This window comes from Canis aureus, chromosome 11 (genome assembly GCF_053574225.1).
Source record: "Canis aureus isolate CA01 chromosome 11, VMU_Caureus_v.1.0, whole genome shotgun sequence".
NCBI classification, from domain to species: domain Eukaryota; kingdom Metazoa; phylum Chordata; class Mammalia; order Carnivora; family Canidae; genus Canis; species Canis aureus.
In genome coordinates, this window is record NC_135621.1 from 27,147,720 (window position 1) to 27,170,568 (window position 22,849).

At 37.5% G+C, this 22,849-nt stretch overlaps 1 protein-coding gene across 1 annotated transcript in view; it reads left to right on the forward strand.

The window, feature by feature from the left end:
* The window catches only part of SLC25A17 (solute carrier family 25 member 17), a 39,583-nt gene that overhangs the window by 4,874 nt on the left and 11,860 nt on the right, over nt 1-22,849 (forward strand). The window contains exons 2-4 of the mRNA XM_077914389.1: nt 14,091-14,151; nt 16,729-16,795; nt 18,202-18,353. Coding sequence (XP_077770515.1) covers nt 14,091-14,151; nt 16,729-16,795; nt 18,202-18,353 — 280 coding nt within the window. The remainder of the gene's footprint in view (nt 1-14,090; nt 14,152-16,728; nt 16,796-18,201; nt 18,354-22,849) is intronic.

Genomic DNA, 22,849 nt, shown 5'->3' on the forward strand with positions numbered 1-22,849 from the left:
AGTTAGATGTTGGTCCTAAAATTACAGATGAGGAAATTGAGGCATGGAGATTTGAAGTTACTTGTTATAACTGGGACTTAAACATTGGTTTATTTTATTCCAAAGCTCATGCTCTTTCCAAAGGCACTTGTTTGTTGGTTATCCATTAGGCCTTTTGTTTAGTGTATCTCTCTGTGTATAATAAGAGTGAGAGTTAGCTTGATTGCTTTATCAAGTGAAAGACTCATATTAACTCTGATTAGGTGAATAACATTTTTGATTATCAATGCCACAGTAAGTAGCTTTCAATCCTTGGAATTTCCTTAGCTCAAGATCTACCACTGAAAATGTATTTTAGTTATTTTTTTCTTTCTTTCTTTTAAAACTAATCCTTCGGGGGATCCCTGGGTGGCTCAATGGTTTAAGCACCTGCCTTTGGCCCAGGGCGTGATCCTGGAGCCCCGGGATTGAGTCCCACGTTGGGCTTCCAGCATGGAGCCTGCTTCTCCTTCCGCCTGTGTCTCTGCCCCTCTCTCTCTCTTTCTATGTCTATCATGAATAAATAAATAAATAAATAAAACTAATCCTTCTATCCAGTAATGCCATGTACTACTCCCATCAGGAGAAGTTGTACACTGATTTCAGTGGTGCTGTGACTAAACCACCATTTCTAGACTCCTCCGGAAACTAACTTTGGAATTGGCATTGCATTTTTTTGACTGTGTTCACCCTTCAGTGGTGAATTAACATTTTGGAAATGGTTGAATTTGATGACTTGGTTGGTAAGCTAACCCAAACATCATTGTAGTTAAAGGCATCCTCTGCTTCTGTATTTATGTGTGTCCGTGTCTATTATTCCCATAAGATTGCATATGCTTAGGGGATTGGATCTTGACTAGATTTACCCTGTTGTCTCATTCTGACTCTTGTCTGCCGTAGTAAGTGTTCAGCTCATCTCCATGTGTGTTTATGTTGATCAAATTAAAAAGTGGACTTTGGATGTTTATTGACCTTTTACAGACAGGAGAGATAGCCCAGAAAATGAATAAACCATCTATATTTTGAATATGTAACTGGAAATGTAGATGCTGATACATTATTAAGGAATCCAAGTGCTGACTATGGGACTGTTCACAACAGAGAGAGACAAAAATGCCCAGGAACTTAAGCTGAAATGATTTATATGACTTTGCTTGCCACTTTAACTCTGCCTCTGATCTGTTTCCTGAAGCTGAAGTATTGCCAGCCACCTAATGATTTTTTGTTTTGGTTTGGGTTTTGCTGTTGAGTCATTAGTTAATTGTTTAAGTTCCTGCCCTTGAGGTGCCCATAGTCTAATAAGGAAGATAAACTCCTTAACAACTAGCTAGAGTATAGTGATTGCTGTGTAATAGAACTTTTTACACAGGATGCATGATACCAATTTAAAACTACATCCCTCTTTTGACTTTCCTTTCTGTCAGTGATACTGTCATTGCTTATGACTTTCCCTTCTTTTGCAATTCATATCTAATAAATCAGGAAAGACTATTGATTATTCCTTTTAGATTTTCTGGCAGATATCCCTTCTCCATTTTTTTAGCCACCACTCAAACTGATTCAAGGTCTTATACTTTTATTTATTTGTTTGTTTGTTTGTTTTTAAAGATTTTATTTATTTATTCATGACAGACACAGAGAGAGAGAGAGGCAGAGACACAGGCAGAGGGAGAAGCAGGCTCCATGCAGGGAGCCCAACGTGGGACTCAATCCTGGGCCCCCAGGATCAAGCCCCGTACCAAGGCCGAAGGACAAAGGCTGCGCTAAACCTCTGAGCCACCTGGGCTGCCCCGAGGCCTTATACTTTTTTTTATTTATTTATTTTATTTTTATTTTTTTGTTTTTTGGCCTTATACTTTTATTTTATTTTATTTTATTTTAATTTTTTTTTTTTATTTATTTACGATAGTCACACAGAGAGAGAGAGAGAGAGAGAGAGAGAGAGAGGCAGAGACACAGGCAGAGGGAGAAGCAGGCTCCATGCACCGGGAGCCCGACGTGGGATTCGATCACGGGTCTCCAGGATCGCGCCCTGGGCCAAAGGCAGGCGCTAAACCGCTGCGCCACCCAGGGATCCCATGCCTTATACTTTTAAATCAGATGTTCTTTGACATATCAGCTTTTGTTTTGTGTTCTGGTCTTTCAGGTTGAGAGCTCTTGAGGTTACTTGGATGGCACCCCTAAAAGGCCCATGGCATGTCTTTTAATGAAATACTTGTATAGAAAGGGTTTAAATTCAGATTTCTGGCTTTTTTTCTTCTTGATTTTGTCATTTTTCCTAATTTTCATATCCAGGGTAAAATGGTAGCTATTTTATGTCAGTTTTTATTTTCTTTTTCTTTAAGATTTTGTTTATTTATTCATAAGAGACACAGAGAGAGAGGCAGAGACATAAGCAGAGGGAGAAGCAGGCTCCATGCAGGCAGCCTGATGTGGGACTCAATCATGCCTTAAGCCAAAGGCAGATGCTCAACCGCTGAGCCACCCAGGCATCCCTATTTTCTTTTGTTTAGTTTACTAAGTTTTATAAATTTTTCAGAGGTAGGTTATTAAATTAGAAATACATATCTTGGTTCACTTGTTAAATATCCAGGGAACATAAAAGAGTGATGTTAGATGCCATGAGGTAATAGATTTGAAATGTGAATATGTTACCAACCTGCTCATATACAATTACCCAGTAAGCCTGGAATCCCAAAGGAATATGCTGTAAAGGTGAATGGGAAATGGTCTTACTCTTCCCCAGGAATATCAGTTATCTCCCACCTTAGCACTGATTTGTATAGGGAAATCACCACTGAGATTTTTTTTTTTTAAAGATTTTATTTATTTATTCATAAGAGACACACAGAGAGAGCGAGGCAGAGACAGGCAGATGGAGAAGCAGGCTCCATGCAGGGAACCCGACGTGGGACTCGATCCCGGGTATCCAGGATCACGCTCTGGGCTGAAGGCGGCGCTAAACCGCTGAGCCACCCGGGCTGCCCTCACCACTGAGATTTTGAAGCCACAAACCTTCTCTTAGATTGTAGCCTGAATTCACTACTTGCGTCATTCGAAAACCTGAAGTGAATAATTTAACTTAGAATGATTCTCAGTTGGTGGGACCCCAGAGTGTCTGGGCAAAAATACTTTCCAGAAGTAGTTATCTTTAAAAGATTTAAAAGAAAAGAAAAAAAAAAAAAGATTTAAAAGAATGCCCAAAAATAAAATTCTAAGGGTGATCAGTTCAAACTAACTAAACTCAGAAACAAAGCATTGTGAACAAGAACAGTTGCAGGCAGCAGCAACAATTGGAAAATGGAATTTTCAGTTCACAATCTTAAAAGGCTATTTATATATATAAGAAAATAAAAGAAGGCTAGAATATATGTGTGAGGAACAAGAAACGAAGACTGAGCATATTTGAAAGCTAATCAAATAGAATATCTAGAAATGAAAAGTAAAATAACTGAAATTTGAAAGTGGATGCATGATAGTCATGGGAACACTGAAATTTAAACAAAAACTATAGGGCAGCCCTGGTGGCACAGCGGTTTAGCGCCACCTGCAGCCCAGGGCATGATCCTGGAGACCTGGAATCAAGTCCCACGTCGGGCTCCCTGCATGGAGCCTGCTTCCCCCTCTGCCTGTGTCTCTGCCTCTCTCTCTCTCTCTCTCTCTCTCTCTCTTTCTCTGTGTGTGTCTCTCATGAATAAATAAAATCTCTTAAAAAATAAATAAAATAAATAAACAAAAAATAAAAATTATAGCTCTTAGAAGATAGGACAAGAAGGCAGAGAGGAATATAAAAGAGCTAAGTTCTCATTCTCCATAGTATACAATAAATAATGTCTAAAATTGATGAACCAAAAGATATCAGGATATTTTTTAATTATATGGAGATGGGTAAATTTCAAAAGAAACAGCTGAAAGAAGCTAAAATAATTGCCTTTGGGAGGAAGATTGGGTGAAATGGAAAGGAGTAGGCAAGAACTACTGTATTTTGCCATTTATATTCCATAACTTTTAAAACTATGTGCATCTTTTTTGATCAAATAAAAATTTAAAGCTAAAATAGCGCATAGCTGTAAATTGGTAACTGAAGCTGAATGATGGATTCAAATTCAGAACAGGTATATCAATATATTAGACACAACTGAAGATGGAATCAGTGAGCTAAAGGATAGCTGACACTTGATTCTCATTTGCAATAATTGTAGTCAGAAAACTGTGGAGTATTTTCTTCATTTTCCTGAGAGAAAATAACATCTCCCTAGAATGCTATATCCACTGAAAAATCTTTAAAATGTATGTGAAATAGAGACATTTCAGAACATCAAAAAACAGTTTGCCACTAGCAAGATCCTCATTAGAAGAAAATTTTTTTTTTTATTTATTCATGATAGTCACACAGAGAGAGAGAGAGAGAGAGGCAGAGACAGAGGCAGAGGGAGAAGCAGGCTCCATGCACTGGGAGCCCGACGTGGGATTCGATCCCGGGTCTCCAGGATCGTGCCCTGGGCCAAAGGCAGGCGCCAAACCGCTGCGCCACCCAGGGACCCCTCATTAGAAGAAATTTTATTTTATTTTATTTTTTTATTTATTTATGATAGGCACGCAGTGAGAGAGAGAGAGAGGCAGAGACACAGGCAGAGAGAGAGGCAGGCTCCATGCACCTGGAGCCCGACGTGGGATTCGATCCCGGGTCTCCAGGATCGCGCCCTGGGCCAAAGGCAGGCGCCAAACCGCTGCGCCACCCAGGGATCCCTAGAAGAAATTTTAAAGAGTGTTCTTCATACAGAAGACAAGTGATACTAGATGGAAAGTATGAGATGAAAGATGGGATGAAGAGTAGAAAAATGGTAAATATTGCGTGTGTCTAAGTATAAACAACTTTATCAAATAAAACAAATTAACTCTGTTTTGTGGACATTAGAAGCAAAAAAGTTAGAATTAAAGTAGATAACAGTAGCATGAAGGTGAGTGGGAACAAATGGAATTAAATTTCTATTGTTTGGAGGAAGGATAAACAATTGAATGTTTTAGCATTTATTTTTTAAAAAGATTTTATTTATTTATTCATGAGAGACACAGAGAGAGAGAGATGCAGAGACAGAGGCAAAGGGAGAAGCAGGCTCCATGCAGGAAGCCTGACGCGGGACTCGATTCCGGGTATCCAGGATCACACCTTGGGCTGCAGGCGGTGCTAAAACACTGCACCACTGGGGCTGCCCTGTTTTAGCATTTATAAGTTAGGAGTGTATGTTGTAATTACTAGATGGCTTGTGAAATTTTATCATGAAATAAGAACACGATTGAATAAACAGCAGAGGTAAGAAATTAATTTTTTTAAAAAAACCTCTAGTCAAAAAAGAAAGCAGAAAAGGGCAGAAAAACTGGCTAGAGCATGTATGACACATAACATAAAATAAGATGGCAACTTTAAATCCAAATAAATGTTAACTAAATTCTTTGGCTAAAAGAGAATGCACTAGATTGATTTATAAAGGGAGAAATGCTATTTATAAAAGATGTGTCTAAAAGAAAAGGATGCAGAAAGTTCGAAAATAAAAATGTGTGAGAAAAGATCTATCAGACCAATACCAAGCAAAAGAGAACTATTAACATCAGACAAAATAAACTTTATAGTAGTAATGGCATCGTAGAGGAAAAAAAAGGTTCAGTATGTCAAGAAAATAAAAGTTTTAAGTTGTGTTCATCTAATAACAGTCTCAAAATATTTCAAGCAAAAATGTAAGAAAAAATACACCAATCTGTCATCAAAATGGAAATTTTAATTTTTTTTTAATTATTATTATTTTTTTTTTATGATAGTCACACAGAGAGAGAGAGAGGCAGAGACACAGGCAGAGGGAGAAGCAGGCTCCATGCACCAGGAGCCCGATGTGGGATTCAATCCCGGGTCTCCAGGATCACGCCCTGGGCCAAAGGCAGGTGCCAAACCGCTACGCCACCCAGGGCTCCCCCAAAATGGAAATTTTTTAATATATCTCTCAGTAGTTGATAGAATAAGTTGGAGGGTAGTTATGAAAAATTGAATAATATATTTAGCAAACTTGACCTAATAGACATATACAGAACATTATACCAAACAACTGCAGAATACACATTCTTTTCAAGCCAAGTGTGGAAAAGTTATCAAAACTGACCATTTAGTTGACTATAAAGCAAAACTTAAATTCTCAAAATGTTTTGAAATAGAATGAAACAATCAATTCTTAAACCATAGTGCAGTCAAGTAATAATAACAAAAAGACAATTTAAAAAAAACAACATATGTTTGGAAATTAAACACATTTCTGAAACATCTATGAGTTAAGAAATAATGGAAACAAAATATTTAGAATTGTGTTATAATAAAGATAGTGCGTATTAAAACTTTTAGGTACACTGAAAAATACAAATTATCATTAAAAAAACTAAAGACTTGGGGCAGCCCCGGTGGCGCAGCAGTTTAGCGCCGCCTGCAGCCCAGGGCCTGATCCTAGAGACCTGGAATGGAGTCTCACGTTGGGCTCCCTGCGTGGAGCCTGCTTTTCCCTCTGCCTCTCTCTTGCTTGCTCTGTATCTTTCATGAGTAAATAAAATAAAATCTTTTAAATAAATAAATAAATAAATAAATAAATAAATAAATAAATAAATAAATAAACTGAAGACTTGAATAAGTGGGAAGACATCCCATGTTCATTATTGTAAGACGATATTATTAAGATGGCAATAGTCCCCAACAGAATCTACAGATTCGGTGCAATCCCTATTAAAATTCCAATTTGCTTTTTTTCAGAAATTGATAAGCTGATCCTAAAATTCATATGAAAATGCAAAGGAGGGTGCCTGGGTGGCTCAGTAGTTGAGCATCACCTTTGGCTCAGGTCATGATCCTGGAGTCCCAGGATTGAGTTCCACATTGGTCTCCCTGTGGGGAGCCTGCTTTTCCCTCTGCCTGTGTCTCTGCCTCTCTGTGTGTGTCTCTCATGAATAAATAAATAAGATCTTTAAAAAAAGAAAATGCAAAGGATCCAGAATAGCCAAAACAATCTTGAAAAAGAAGAACAAAATTGACAGATTCACATTTCCCAATTTCAAAGCTTAGTACAGAGCTACAGTAATGGAGAGAGTGTGGAACTGGCATAAGGATAGATAGATTAATGGAATAGAATCGGGAGTCCAACAAATCCTCAATTTTTGTTCAACTGAGTTTTGGCAAGAATGTTGAAATAGATAAATAAGGAAGGAATAGTCTCTTTGATAAATGTTGCAGGAACAGCTGGTTATCCACATGCAAAAGAATGAAGTTGGACCCCTACTTAAGATTAAAATGCATTTAATTTTAACAAAAATTAAAATGAACCATAGACCTCATGTAACAGCACTACAAAACTCTTAGATGAAAATATAGGCATAAATCGTTATGACTTTAGATTAGGCAATGGCTTCTTAGATGACACCAAGTAATAAAAAAGAAAAAAATATGTAAATTGGATTTCATTCAAATTAAAAACTTCATGATTTAAAGACCCCATCAAGAAAACGAAGACAACAGAATGGGGGAATATATTTATAAATCCTATATCTGTTAAAGGTCTAGTATCCAGAATATGTAAGACTGCCTACAACTCAATAGGCAAATAACCCAATTTAAAAAATTGACAAAGGGGCGGCCCGGGTGGTGTAGCGGTTTAGCGCCGCCTGCAGCCCAGGGCATGATCCTGGAGTCCTGGGATCGAGTCCCATGTCCGGCTTCCTGCATGGAGCCTGGTTCTCCCTTTGCCTGTGTCTCTGCCTCTCTCTCTCTCTCTGCATCTCTATGAATAAATAAATAAAGACAAAAAATATATTAAAAAAAAAATTGACAAAGGGGGCAGGCCCAGTGGTTTAGGGGTTTAGCGCCACCTTCAGCCCAGGGTGTGATCCTGGAGACCTGGGATTGAGTCCCACGTCAGGCTCCCAGAATGGAGCCCATTTCTCCCTCTGCCTGTCTCTCTCTCTCTCTCTCTAATAAATAAATAAATCTTTAAAAAATAGACAAAGGATTTCTCCAATGAAGATATACAAGTGGCCAATAAATACATGAAGAGATGCTGAACTGCATTAATTACCAGGGAAATGCAAATCAAAACCACGAGGAGTCAGAAGGAAAGTTAATAACAAGTATCGCAAGTTTATGGGGAAGTTGGAAACCTCATAATTTATTGGTGGAAATATAAAACTGTGCAGCCAGGGGGATCCCTGGGTGGCGCAGCGGTTTAGCGCCTGCCTTTGGCCCAGGGCGCGATCCTGGAGTCCCGGGATCGAATCCCACGTCGGGCTCCCAGTGCATGGAGCCTGCTTCTCCTTCTGCCTATGTCTCTGCCTCTCTCTCTCTCTCTCTCCGTGTGTGTGTGTGTGTGACTATCATAAATAAATAAAAATAAAAAAAAACTGTGCAGCCACAGTGGAAAAGTTTGATAGTTCCTCAAAATGTTAAAGTTATCCTATGACCCTGCAATTTCACTCCTAGAAAACCGAAAACATATATTCATACAAAAATTTGTACATGATGTTCATAACATTATTCATAAAGCAGAAAAGTGGAAACAACCCAAATCCATCAACTGATGAATGGATGCACACAATGCGTTGTGTGCCTACAACAGAGTATTATTCAACCATAATACAGAATGCAGTTCCTATTCCACAACATGGATGAGCCTTGAAAGAAGCCAGTCACAAAAGATGATGTATTATTTGATTCCATTTATATGAAATATCCAGAATAGGCAAATGGAGGCAGAAAATCAGTTAATAGTCAATAATGTAGGTTTTCATATTTAATGGGATCTTTATTATAACAGCAATTCTCAAACTTTTTGGTCTCAGGATTCCTTCATACTCTTAAAAATTATCACAGCCTCTGAAGAGCTTTTGTTTATGTGGTTGTAACTATCAGTATTTATTAGAAGTTAAAATTGAGAGATCACTAACATTTGTTTACAATATTAAACCTGTTACATGGTAACATCTATAATATTTAGAAAAACATTTCCTCCAAAATAGTAAGAAGAGTGACATTGCTTTATGTTTTTGCAAACCTTTCTAATGTTTAAGAGAAGATATTGGATCCTTATATCTGCTCTGCAATTCAGCCTGTTACAGTATCACATATCAGGTACCCTCTGGAAAACTTTATTACATGCTGTGAGAAAATGAGAATGAAAAAGGGTAAAGCTGAGATAGTATTCTTATGAAAATAGTTTTAATCCTACAGACCCTTGCAAAGGGTTTGAGGCTTTTCAAGGAGCCCCAGACCATACTTTGAGATTCCCTGGGCTCTATGCTCTTGTATTCTGATGTCTTCAAAACTATAATACATGCTTGTTGTTTAAAAAAAAAAAAAAAGAGTAATAATTATATGGAGATGCATAATAAGGGAAATAGGGCCATCTTTAACTCCTTTCCTCTCCTTATACATTCACTGTTAAAGTTTTTGTGTGTGATTTTTCCCAGATTTGTGTGTATTTGTATTATGTACACTTTTGTAAGTGGAAGAGGAGTCAAGTTAAAAGACTGAAGAAAGTTTGAGAACGAGGTAGAACAGTGAATAGTAGAACTGGAAGTCCGAGAGCTCTGGATTCTTACTCCATCTGTGCGCCTAGAGCTTTGAGGAGACCTCTTCACTACCCTTGCTCAGACTCCTTAGATCTCAGGTGAGGGGAGTCCAGATCAAGGTGATCTCTACAGGCTTTTCTAGCTCCAGGTGCCAGTGTGGTGTATGAATTAATTTGTTTCCCAAGACCTGATGGTTAAATGCCAGAGGGGGATGGTAGAAAGTTATGACTAAACATGTTTGTTTTTTGTGAGGCACCAGAAGGTTGTTTCTCTAGAAATAGATTCTTTAAGTTGTAATTAATGTCAGCACTAGAACTCCCACTCAGATGGTTAGAATTCTGTGGGACTCAAAATAATAATTTTATTTTTATGTCTCTCTGGCACAACAGTATTGTACATTGTGGTTATCTTCTCGGTATTTTGTGCCTTCTAATTTTATATGAGTGAACAGACAGTCCTAGAGGAAAAAAAAAAAAACCTGAGTATTTATGAAAGAGGAATTTAATTCAAATTCTAAAAAGTCATGTGGTTATATAGCTTGGCATAAGACTTACATATATAATAAATATTTTCCTTCAGGTAACAGCTGCTTATGAAAACGAAAGCAGTCATCTGGGTGTTTGCTTGGTGAGGAGACAAATATAGCCAAGTTCCCAATGTACAGAACAGCTATGTTCCAAATTTATCTTTAGCATTTTGAATACATTTTTTCATGGATATTAAGTTTATTTGTAGGTGCATACATACAGTCATACATTAATTAACAAGTTTAGGGCGTATGCTATGCCAGGTTCTAAGCTGAGTGTCCAGACTGGTACCCAAAAAAATATTTGACACATAAAATAGGTCCCATATTAGTACCTTTTTTTTTCTTTTTCAGTAATTTTTAGTGCTATATTAGTAAGTTGGGTTTTGGGGTTGTTGTTTTTTTTTTTTTTTTTTTTGGTTTGTTTGTGTTTATTGCACCAGTGGTTAAGAGTGTGGTCTCTGAAGCCAAGCTGCCTATGTTCAAATATTGATTCTGCCACTTGCAAAGTGTAACTTTAATAAAATTACAAAACTTCTTAGTATCTTTTTCCTCATGTGTAAAATGGAGAAGATACTAGTACTTACCTCATCAGGTTGTAAAGATTAAATGTTTTGGGGTGTTTTTTTTTTTAATTGTGTAATTCACATAATATAAAATTAATCATTTTGAAGTCTACAGTTTATTTTGAATGAGTTTGAACCCCATATTTGATGTAGAGACTGCTAAAGAAAAAGACCCCAAAACTTTAAAGAGTACGTTTCAGCAGTACTTAGTACATTCGTAATATCTCACTCCAAAACATTTTGAGTGGATAAACACAATCAAGTATTACTAAGCCATAAAAAGGAATGGAGTACTGATAAATGCTCCAAGGTGGCTAAGCCATGAAAACGTCATGCTGAGTGAAAGAAGCCACACACAAGAGGCCACAGTTTGCATGACTTTTTATATGAAATATCAGAATAAATACATCCATAGAGACAGCAAATTAGTGGTTGTCAGGGCTGAGTGGAAGGAAATGTGGAACATGCCTACTTTTCTTTTAAGGTGATGAAAATATTTTGGAATTTGGTTGCACAACACTGAATATACCAAATGTCACTGAATGGTATACTTTTAAATGGTTAATTTATGTTATGTGACTTCCATTTCAATTTTTTTAAATAATAATAATAATAAAGCCACTTGATCATTTAGATTGGCAAAAAAAAATTGTTAGGCAACCAAAACCAAAGAGTCTGCTTAATCCTATGGGTTTCTGCTCTTCTTTCGGGCTCCAGTGGATTTCCCTTACTTTCCTATGAGCTCAGCTAAGCATTTATTTTGTGTGTGTGTGTGTGTGTGTGTGTGTGTGTATTTTATGTAACAGTACCAGGTATTTTGCAGCATGTTGTCTAAGCCATCATATTGCTGGAAATGGAAGCCCTCATTTCACCCCTGAATTTTTTTTTTTAAAGAATTATTTGTTTTAGAGAGCTAGAACACGAGCAGAGGAGGAGTGGAATGGGGAGGGAGAGAGAGAGGGAAAGAATCTCAAGTGGACTCTGCTCTGAGTACAGAGCCTAACAGGGCTCAATCTCACAATCCTGAAATCATGAAACCTGATCTGACCTGAGCCAAACCACGAGTCAGACGCTTAACCTACTGAGCCACGAGACACTCCTACACAATACTGTTACATAAACCTTTTCTGTCATTATTAGTGATTGGAATGCAGAGGAGACAATGCTGGATTTTGAGTTCACCATCTGGATCCAGTCTTTCCAGTACTAATAAATTTTTTTTTAAGATTTTATTTATTTATTCATGAGAGACCCACAGAGAGAGGCAGAGATACAGGCAGAGGGAGAAGCAGGCTCCCTGTGGGGAGCCCGATATGGGACTGGATCCCAGGACCCTGGGATCACGCCCTGAGCTGAAGGCAGACGCTCAACGACTGAACCACTCAGGTCCCCCCAGTACTAATAAATTTTTTAAAGTTTTTTAGTTTTACTGATTTGAACTTTATGCTAGTCCTTGAGGAGATTATAGATCACTGAACTCTTTGGACTGACTGTTCTTTTTATATTTGCATAAAATGTACTTCACTTTAAGATTTCAAGGTAGATAGGCAGGGATTGCTAACTTAGGAAACTTCAGGTGTATGTTTAAAGCTGGCAAGGAAGAGGGATGGAGATGGTCCAGTTGTTTGAAAAAGTAGTTTCCAAACAGGACTTTTCTGCCTGGAGATGCCCTGTTTATGCAATACCCTGCATGGACATGTAGTACCATGCAATAGGGAAAAAATGCCACAGTCTTCATGACCTTAATAAGCATTCTCCAGCTTTCCGTTTTTCTTTAAAATTGCCTATAGTGTGATCAAGGATGCCAGAAGCATAGATCTGTAGACTGTAAGCCTTTGTGGGTCCAATGTTTCTTGAGATACCAAGTATTATCTAGTCCTTACTAAAAAAGAACATTTATGTAGTTGTCAAAAAAGCATTAAAAACTGGTGGGGTAACTTGAATAAACATTTCATTAAGAATCTGTATTATACAAAGAGTAAATATTATTTTAGTCTGGTAGAGGAAACCTATAAACAAGTGCTGTGGGAGCACAGAGGAATGAACAACATAGAGGAACGTTGCCTGGCAGGCAACGGATGGTAACATTCAATCTGAGTTTTGAAGAATACTAAGAGGACAAAACAGTGTTCTCTCTTGTCAAGCAGACTGATCTATTTAAGTAGATAAGAGACCTGGCAAATGTTTCTTATCTATAAAGTTGACCTAATTTCCAGTTTTTATGATTAAAATATTATATATAACTATTATTAGATCAGTAGGCTAAATTACTAGATCAGTAGCCTAAAATTTGATCTTATGCCTGAGAATATACACCAGTGGGCCTCCATCTGAGTTGAGAACCTTAAACCCACATAAAGATTTCACCCCAAACTAGTGCTTGTGGTTTTAGTCTGTCATAGGAATTTTTTTTTTTTAAGATTTTATTTATTAAAGAGAGACTGCAAGCAGGGGAGAGGAGCCGAGGGAGAGGGAGAAGCAGGTTCTCCATTGCACAGGGCTCAATGCCAAGCTTCAACCCCAGGACCCTCAGATCATGACCTGAGCTGAAGATGCTTAAGCAACTGAGCCACCTGGTGTCCCTATCTGTCATAGGATTTTATGAATGGAAAGACTGGTGTTGGCTTCTGTCCCCAATAATTTTTGTCATTGTATTACCCTGGATCAATTATTTATAGAATATTGAGCTGAGATTGTCCCTATTTTACTAAAAACACAAGCAAACAAAACTGTTTTAAAGCACAATATGAGGGCAGCCCAAGTGGCTCAGCAGTTTAGCACCGCCTGCAGCCCAGGGCCTGATCCTGGAGATCCGGGATTGAGTCCCATGTTGAGCTCCCTGCATGGAGCCTGCTTCTCCCTCTGCCTGTCTCTCTCTCTCTCTGTCTCTCATGAATAAATAAATAAAATCTTTAAAAAAAAAAAAAAACAATATGATTTTTACACCTCTTTGTGGTAAATATATTGATTAAGCAAAGAAACTAGAAGTATGTATCTATTTGATTACTGGATATTTTGACTTGTGGAGTTATCAGCGCATAGGAGCAGCAACTGACCGATATAAAAGGTTAAAAATCCATTTATCTGTTCTCTTTTACATGTGTCCTGGGTTGTAAACCCCTAAGTTTGTCCTCTCCAGGGACCCATCTTCATTTTCTTTTTCAGCATGAGAGAGAGAAAAAAAAAAAAAGATTTCTTCCAGAAAATCAAATACTTCCACTTAAGTACAAAACTAGAGAACTTGAACAATAATAATCCCAGTATTATATAGGTGCTTTCCCTAAAAATCTGATTTGACCCTTGTTAATAATGAATTTTTGTTCACTTAAAAGTTGTGTCTCTTTGTTTTTGTGAGCCTGTAATGGCTAACAGCTTTTCAAACTTTGCAGGGAAGCGTGACAGCAATGACTGTGTTCTTTCCCTTGGATACAGCTCGACTGCGACTTCAAGGTGGGTATCCTCTGCAGGCACCATATTCTTTTCATTTGATGTCAAGAAGCAAATGTATTTATATATATTTTTTAAGATTTTTAAAATTTATTTATTCATGAGAGACAGAGAGAGAGAGGCAGAGACACAGGCAGAGGGAGAAGCAGAAGCAGGTTCCACATAAGAAACCCGATGTGGGACTCGGTCCTAGACTCTGGGATCACGCCCTGAGCTGAAGGCAGACATTCAACTGCTGAGCCACCCAGGTGTCGTCCCCTTATTCTCTTTTTAAAGTAATCTCTACATATACAATGTGGGACTCCAACTTAGAACCCTGAGATCAAGAGTTGCACGCTCTTCCAACTGTGCCAGCAGGCTTCCCAACAATATGACTTTTTTAAGGCACAATGTGGAGAGTTTTTGCTGGGGTAGATCTTCTCAAAAGAGACGAGAGAATAGGGAAGCCTGGGTGGCTCAGCGGTTAAGGGCCTGCCTTTGGCTCAGGACATGATCCTGGAGTCCTAGGATCAAGTCCCGCATTGGGCTCCCTGCATGGAGCCAGCTTCTCCCTCTGCCTGTGTCTGCCTTTCTCTGTCTCTGTCTCTCATGAATAAATAAATAAAATCTTTAAAAAAAAAAAAAAAAAAAAAGAATAGGAGACATGGTGGAGCCAAACACCCACTGTCACTGCTAAATTGAGCGCGTAGTCCTAGTTTGTCTCTTGCATTATAGGACTAGACAACTCTCTATAATTCCTACTTGCTTCTTCTCCAGTATTTTTCAACTTGAAGTTATAAACCTGTGCCAGAACTTATGTGAAGAGATGAGAATAAGATTAGCTTTGTTTTGTTTTTTTTTTTTTTTAATTTTTTTTTTTTAAGATTAGCTTTGAATAAACTAACTCCTATGTCAAAACCCCTCGTGGCTTTTATTATAAATTAATTTTTGAGTTTTATAATAGGTTTCTTTCACAACTCAAAGCCCAAAATATATAAAATGATACATAACATGATGGAAAATCTCACTCTAATCTGCCCCTTTCCCCCTGTTCTCTCCCCTGCAGATAGTGTCTTTATTAGTCTCTCAAATAATCTTGCAGAGTTTCATTATGGAATAACAAGCAAATAAGAATATATATTCTTAGTTTTCTCCCTTCCTTCCACAAAATGCATGTTTGTCACACTGTTCTGTACCTTACCTTTTTCACTTAACAGCATATTTTGGATGCCTTCCAAATCAATGCTTTAGGAGCTTCTTCATCCTTCCAGTTTTAGAGGGTACCATAGTGCGGGTACACCAGGACATGTTTCACCAGAACCCCTTCCCCTATTGTCGATTCTTTCTCTCTCTCTCTCTCTCTCTTTTTTTTTTTTTTTTTTTTTTTTTTTAGGAAAAAAAACACCCGCTGGGTGTTTTATTTATTTGAGAGACAGATAGAAAGTGCAATCAGGGGGAGGAACAGAGGGAGAGGGACAAGCACTCTGTGCTGAGCATGGAGCCTGATGTAGGGCCAGATCCCACGACTCCGAGATCACAACCTGGGCCAAAACTAAGAGTTGGCTGTCTAACTGATGGAGTCACCCAGGCGCCCCTCTTCTCTTTTGTAGAATAGACTTATTCATATGCTACTTTGTTTCCATAAGTTCTATCAGGTAAATTCCCAGAAGTGAGATTGCTGGATCAAAGAGTAAACCTGTTTGTAGTTTGGATAGCTATGGCCAGATTGCCTTCTGTGGGAGTTTCCTCTTCACCATCCTACAAGCCATATAGGTATCAATTTTAATTCTTAGGAAATTGTTTCATTTCCACATTTTCGTTTTCAAAATATTCTCCAAATATGGGTAGGAAATGTGAAGTTAAGTGAGGTTTTGTGATTTTCAGTGAGAATGCCAAGAAAAGCAGATTTCTCATCCTTTTTTAATTTTTAAGTAAGTTCAAAAATAAAAAAATTTTTAAGTAACTTCTACACCCAATGTGGGGCTCAAACTCATGGCCCTGAGGTCAAGAGTTACATGTTCTACCAACTGAGCCAGATAAGCAAGCACCCTGTTCTCATCCTTTTGAGATCTTTTATTTTTTAGATTAGGAAACAGAGCAGCAGCCTAAAACTATGAAAACTTGAGTTTTAATCCTGGCTCTGCTGCCAACTATGTGTATCCTTCACAGCTTTCGTGTCTGGCCTCTCTGCTAACAGGGAGATGATAATTCATTTTCTCTTTATAAGATGTTAAGCTAAAAATGAGAATACGTAACTTTGGGGAAAAAAAATTACAAGAAAGCCTTATAAAATATAAGATTCCTGTCACATCTTTTGCTTTGGGAATTAGGTGTTGAATTAAAATGTTTTATGGTTTATGAATAACAGATAAGACCCAAGGAATCCACAGTTGGATTTAGCACACGGGAACAAAGGATTGGTAAATTCTGAGGCAAGTTAGGGAGCTCAAAGAATAAGACAGGAGATTGCTCAGCTGAGGTAAAAGGCATTTCAGTGAAACTTGTTTATGTTCCTGAAGATAATAATTCTCAAAAGACTTATTAGGTTAATAAAAAAAAAAAAGACTTATTAGGTTAAACATATCTTCTTTCTTCTTCTAGTTGATGAGAAAAGAAAGTCCAAAACTACACACATGGTGCTCCTGGAGATCATTAAAGAAGAAGGCCTGTGAGTACCACCTTGCCGGTCTTTGTCAGACAAAGCAGCCTGTTAGGAGATTGTTGGGCCTCTAGCACACCTGCACTCACTGTCTTTGCATTCTCACAGCCTTAAAAGTAGTTGTGAATTTGTAATTGCCCAACTTGTAAGTATATAATTGTTTTCATTTCCTTTAAAGTCCTGTGGTTGGCGATTTTGATTCTTGATCATAGATTCTTCCATGAAACCAATGCTTTGTTTTATGTTTTATGGGTTTTTTTTACAGCGAGCTGAAGAAGTTGTTTAGTTGTTTAGTTCATTCCTATCAGATGCATTCAGATTATGTACTTCCTTTTTTTTTTTTTTTTTTACTTTTTATTTGGCAATAACTTCAAATTCACAAAAAGTTACAAAACTAAAAATAGTACAAATATCAGTATATGCTTTACCCAGATCCACCTATTATTAACACTTTTTTCCCAGTTGTGCTTATGTTCTCCCCACTTTCTCACTCCCCCCCTTCTGTCTTTATTACACACACACCACACAAACGTTTTTCAGAATTATTTAAGAATAAGTTACACACCATACATCAAAGCCTTTTACCCCTATAATGTTGACATTTTTAAAGAATATAGCTACCCTCCCCCCCTTTTTTTGGAATAAAATGTTTTTCATTTTGTTTGCCCCAGGTTTCTTTATGATTAGACTGAGGCTATGCATTCGTGGCCAGAAATGCGTAGGTGATATTGTGTCCTTAGGATATCACATCTGGAGTCACATATTGTCCACCTGCCCTTCGTTGATTATGATTTCTCAGATTCAGCTTAACCACTGAATAATTTTTCCTCTCTTGCAACTGTCAGTAGTCTATCATGAGACACTTTATTTAGTATCAGTATAGACTTGGAAATTCCTGCTTTTTCAGCAGTTTACAGTTGATTACTATACTATATTATTTTGGTGCTGAAATTGTCAGCAATTCAAGGGAAACCCTTCAGCCTGGTTCCTGTGCCCTTATAACATCTCCCCATCACTTCTTTTTTTTTTTTAACACTTATTATGTCTCTATTTACTTCATTTTTAAATGTTGTTACCCTGTAATAAAATATGAATGATGCTATATTAACTAATAGTCATGAAGACAATTGTTTCTAATTTTGCATAGTAATTTATTGAAGGAAACCAAGGGAAAGAAATCAGTAAAATCAGTCATTGAAAGTGTGTTGTTTCTTTGCCATCATTAGTGGTAGGAAAGATTTCTTACTTTGGGCATCCTTCAGAATGTGAGATATATGTACAGTTTAGAATATGGTGTAGTGTAGGAGTGAACTTTGAGAATATGTGAATGATGATCAGCCTTTCCTTAGGACTTTGCCGATTCCTACTGGCTTTTGTACAGCATCTTTACATTGCTTATTGTGTTTTTCATCTAGCCTGGCACCATATCGAGGGTGGTTTCCAGTTATCTCCAGTCTCTGCTGCTCCAATTTTGTCTATTTCTACACTTTTAATAGTCTCAAAGCAGTCTGGGTCAAAGGTCAACGTTCTACTACTGGAAAAGATCTGGTAGTTGGATTTGTTGCAGGTAACAAAGTTTCCTGAGTGTAAAATTTTTTATATTTTAATATTTATCTAATGGTTCATATATTCTCTAAGAGGTTGTTTTAGCACAAAGTAATGCTACAAAGAATATAATTTTCGGACTTGGCTCTGTGTATGTGTGTGTGTGTGTGTGTGTGTGTGTGTTTGGTAAAAACATATAACATATAATTTACTATTTTAGCAAGTTTTAAGTGTATACTTCATTAGTAAGTTTGTTTATGTTATTGTGAAACAGATCTCCAGAACATTTTCATCTTATAAATGTGAAACTTTTAACTGTTATACAGCACTTCCCCCTTCTCCCTTCCTCTACCCCATTCTACTTTCTGTTTCTACAAATCTGGCTACTTTAGATGCTTTATGTAACTGGAATCATACAGCATTTGTCTTTTGTGACTGACTTATTTCGTTAAGCATAATGTCCTCAAGGTTCATTCATGTTGTAGGATGTAACAGGATTTCTTTTTTTTTTAAGGCTAAATAATATTCCCTTGTATATATATATACCACATTCTGTTTATCCATTCATCTATTGATGGACATTTAGGTTGTTTCTACCTCTTGGCTACTGTGAATAGTTGCTGTTAAGAACATGGATTATACAAATATATCTCTTTGGGTCCCTGCTTTCAGTTCCTTTTGGATATATATCCACAAGTGAGATTGCAAGATCATATGTTAGGGTTTTTTTGTTTTTGTTTTTTATTTTGTGAGGAACCACCATGCTGTTTCCCATAGCAGTTAGGCCATTTTATAATCCTACCAGCAGTATGCAGAGGTTTTTAATTCTCCACATCCTTATCAGCTCTTGTTATTTCTGGGTGTTTTTGCTTTAATAGTAGCCATTCTAATGATAGTGTGAGTTGATAATTCACTGTGTTTTTATTTGCATTTCTCTGATGGTTAGTGGTGTTGAGCATCTTTTCATATGCTTATTGGCTGTTTGTATATCATCTTTGGAGAAATATCTGTTCAAGTCTTTTGCCCATTTTTTTAATTGAATTATTTAATATTTTGTTGTTGAGCTGTAGGTATGTTTTATATATTCTGGATATTAGCCCCTTATGAGATATATGATTTGCAAGTATGTTCTCCCATTCTCTACTGCCTTTTACTCTGTTGATTATGTCATTTGGTGCTTAGAAAATTTTAAGTTTGATGTTTGTCCCATTTGTCTATTTTTGCTTATGTGCCTGTGCTTTTGGTGTCACATCCAAGAAGTCATTGCCATGTCTAATGTCATGAAAACATTTTCTACTATGTTTTCTTCTAGGAGTTTTATACTTTTAGGTCTTACATTTAGTTCTTTAAGCCATTTAGGGTAAATTTTTATATGTGGTATAAGATATAGGTCCAACTTCATTCTTTTGTGTGTGGATATCCATTTTCCCTAATACCATTTGATGAGTTTGTCCTTTCCCCATTGAGTGGTCCTGACCCCTTGTGGAAGATCATTGGCCATACGCAAAAACTATTTCTGAGCTGACTTTCTTATTTTTGTCTTTTTAATCCAGAGAAGATAGTTTTATCCCTGTTTAGCAGCATTCCAGAATTTATGGAAATTAAAATCCCTCTTTTTTTTAAGATTTTATTCATTTATTTATGAGAGACACAGAGAGAGAGAAGCAGAGACACAGGCAGAGAGAGAAGCAGGCTCCATTCAGGGAGCCTGATGCGGGACTCAATCCCGGGACTCCAGGATCATGCCCTGGCCGAAGGCAGACTCTAAACCACTGAGCCACCCAGGAATCCCCAAAACTTTTAAGTAATTTATTTTTTTTAAGATTTTATTTATTTATTCATGAGAGACAGAGAGAGAGAGAGAGAGAGAGAGAGAGAGAGAGGCAGAGACACAGGCAGAGAGAGAAGCAGGCTTCATGCAGGGAGCCCTACGTGGGACTCAATCCCAGGTCTCCAGGATGAGGCCCTGGACTGAAGGTGGCGCTAAACCGCTGAGCCACCAGGGCTTCTTCTTCTTTTTTTTTTTTTTTGGTTACGATGTAATTTATTTATTTATTCATGAGAGACACAGAGAGAGGCATTGACACAGGCAGAGGGAGAAGCAGGCTCCCTGCAGGGAGCCTGATGTGGGACTCCATCCCTGGACTCTGGGATCACACTCCGAGCCAAAGGCAGATGCTCAACCTCTGAACCACCCAGGCGTCCCTCTCTCTCTCTCTCTCCCTTTTTTTTAAAAAGATTTTATTTATTTATTTACAGACAGAGAATGAGAGCATAAGCAGGGGATGGAGAGGGTTAAAGGGAGGGGTAGAGAAAGAATCCCAAGCAGACTCCATGCTGAGTAGAGGCCCTGACACAGGGCTCTCTATCTCACAATCCTGTCATAACCTGAAATAAAATGAAGAGTCATATACTTAACCTACTCAGCCACTCAGGTGCCCAAGTCTCTTTTTTTTTTTTTTTTAAGATTTTATTTATTTACTCATGAGAGACAGAGAGAGGGGGGCAGAGGGAGAAGCAGGCTCCATGCAGGAAGCCCAATGTGGGACTCGATCCCAGGACTCCAGGATCACGCCCTGAGCCAAAGGCTCAACTGCTGAGTCACCCAGGCATCCCCCAAGCCTCTTTAAAAAAAAAAAAAGAAGAAGAAGATTACAATACCTTCCCTGATTACTTTCCTTTTTTTTTTTTAACTGTTTTTTTTATTAAGTAAACTTTATCCCCAACATAGAGCTCAAACCCATGACTCCAAGATCAAGAGTCCCACATACTATGCTGACTGAACAAGCCAGGTACCCTCCATGATTTATCTTTTGGCTGATGTTCACATGTAATTTTTAACATGAACAAGGACTGACTACACAATTTGTAAGGCCTAATACAAAATGAAAATGCAGGATTCCCTGTTCACAATTTATTAGCATTTCAAGACAGTTGACAATGAGAGCATTAAACCAGGTACAAGATGGGTTGCACACCCATGAAGCCCACCATGAGTGCAAAAACATTTAGTCAGATGTAACAAAGGTATTTTAGTGCATAGCCCAGTGTAGTTAGTATCATAATGGTTGTTAATGCTTTAGAGGTTCATAGGAAGAGGAGAGATCACTTTTAGCTGGGAGAGATCTGCTTATAGAAAGCCCTGGCTCTTGAACTGAGCCTTGGCAGGATTAGTAACTTTTGTAGATGAGTGACGGCAGTTTTCTGATGGAAAGAATGGTAGAAAATTGAGTGACTACGGGACCATGTTTTGAACAGTGAGCTCTCTTAGCTAGTGAGTGAAATGAATACAGGAGCATGAGCAAAAAGGTTGGAGAGGTAAGCAGGAGCCAGATGTTAGAAGACTTTAGATCCTTGTCATCTGAGGCTTTAGAAGCTCTAGGGAGCCATTAACCTGAATATTTAGTTACTATCTGTGTCTAGTTAGTTGGATATGAGCTTCATAAGAGCAAGTATCTTAAATACACATACACATATATTTAAGATACTTTATATATTATGTATATATTTAAGATACTTTATATATTATTTATATATTATATACTTGTTCTTAGAGAGTATATATACATGTATCCTCCTACCACTACCACTATATTCCCAGTAAGAACAATTCCTAGCATGTACTCAGTAAGTATTTGCTGGATAAACACAATATTTGTTCAGTTAGAGTTTTATTAAAGAGGTGGAAAGTATACTTCCTGTGATTTTTTTGTATATTTATCCATTTTAGTCTGTAACAAAATTAATTGACTTAACAGTTGTACTGTTAATTGTTCTATTTTGTGGAATCACTTTTTGGTATATTCTTTGAAAAATTACTACTTTGGGAGCCACACAATTGAATAATGTAAATGTCCATTTGGAATTTAAGTGATTTAATTGAAAAATAGTTACCAGGCCGAGTATTCATGCTCCACAAGTTTTGTTCTTTACTCTTCTTTACCTGTATGAGACCACTGGTGTTTTTCGGCTTGGTCTCTGAGCTTTTCTTCGGCTTAATACTTTCATTTTGGTCTTAGATTGCTTTAGATATAATTAACTTTCACTTGTACCAACTTTTTTTTTAATTGAGATATAATTAACATATAACATTATATTAGCTTCAGATGTACAACATAAGGATTTGATATTTGTATATATTGTAAAATGATCATCACAATAATTCTAGTTAACATCCATCACCACACAGTTAAATTTTTTCCTTGTGATGAGAAATTTTTTTTACAATTTTTTTTTTTAAGATTTTATTTATTTATTCATGAGAGACACAGGCAGAGGGAGAAGCAGACTCCCTGCAGGGAGCCTGATGCAGGACTCAATCCCGGATCCCAGGATCATGACCTGAACCTAAAGCAGATGCTCAACCGCTGAGCCACCCAGGTGTCCCTAAGATTTTATTTTTAATTAATCTCTACACCCAATGTGGGGCTTGATCCCATGACCCTGAGATCAAGAGTCACATGCTCCACCAACTGAGCTAGCCAGGTGCCACTTTGGTGAGAATTTTTAAGATTTACT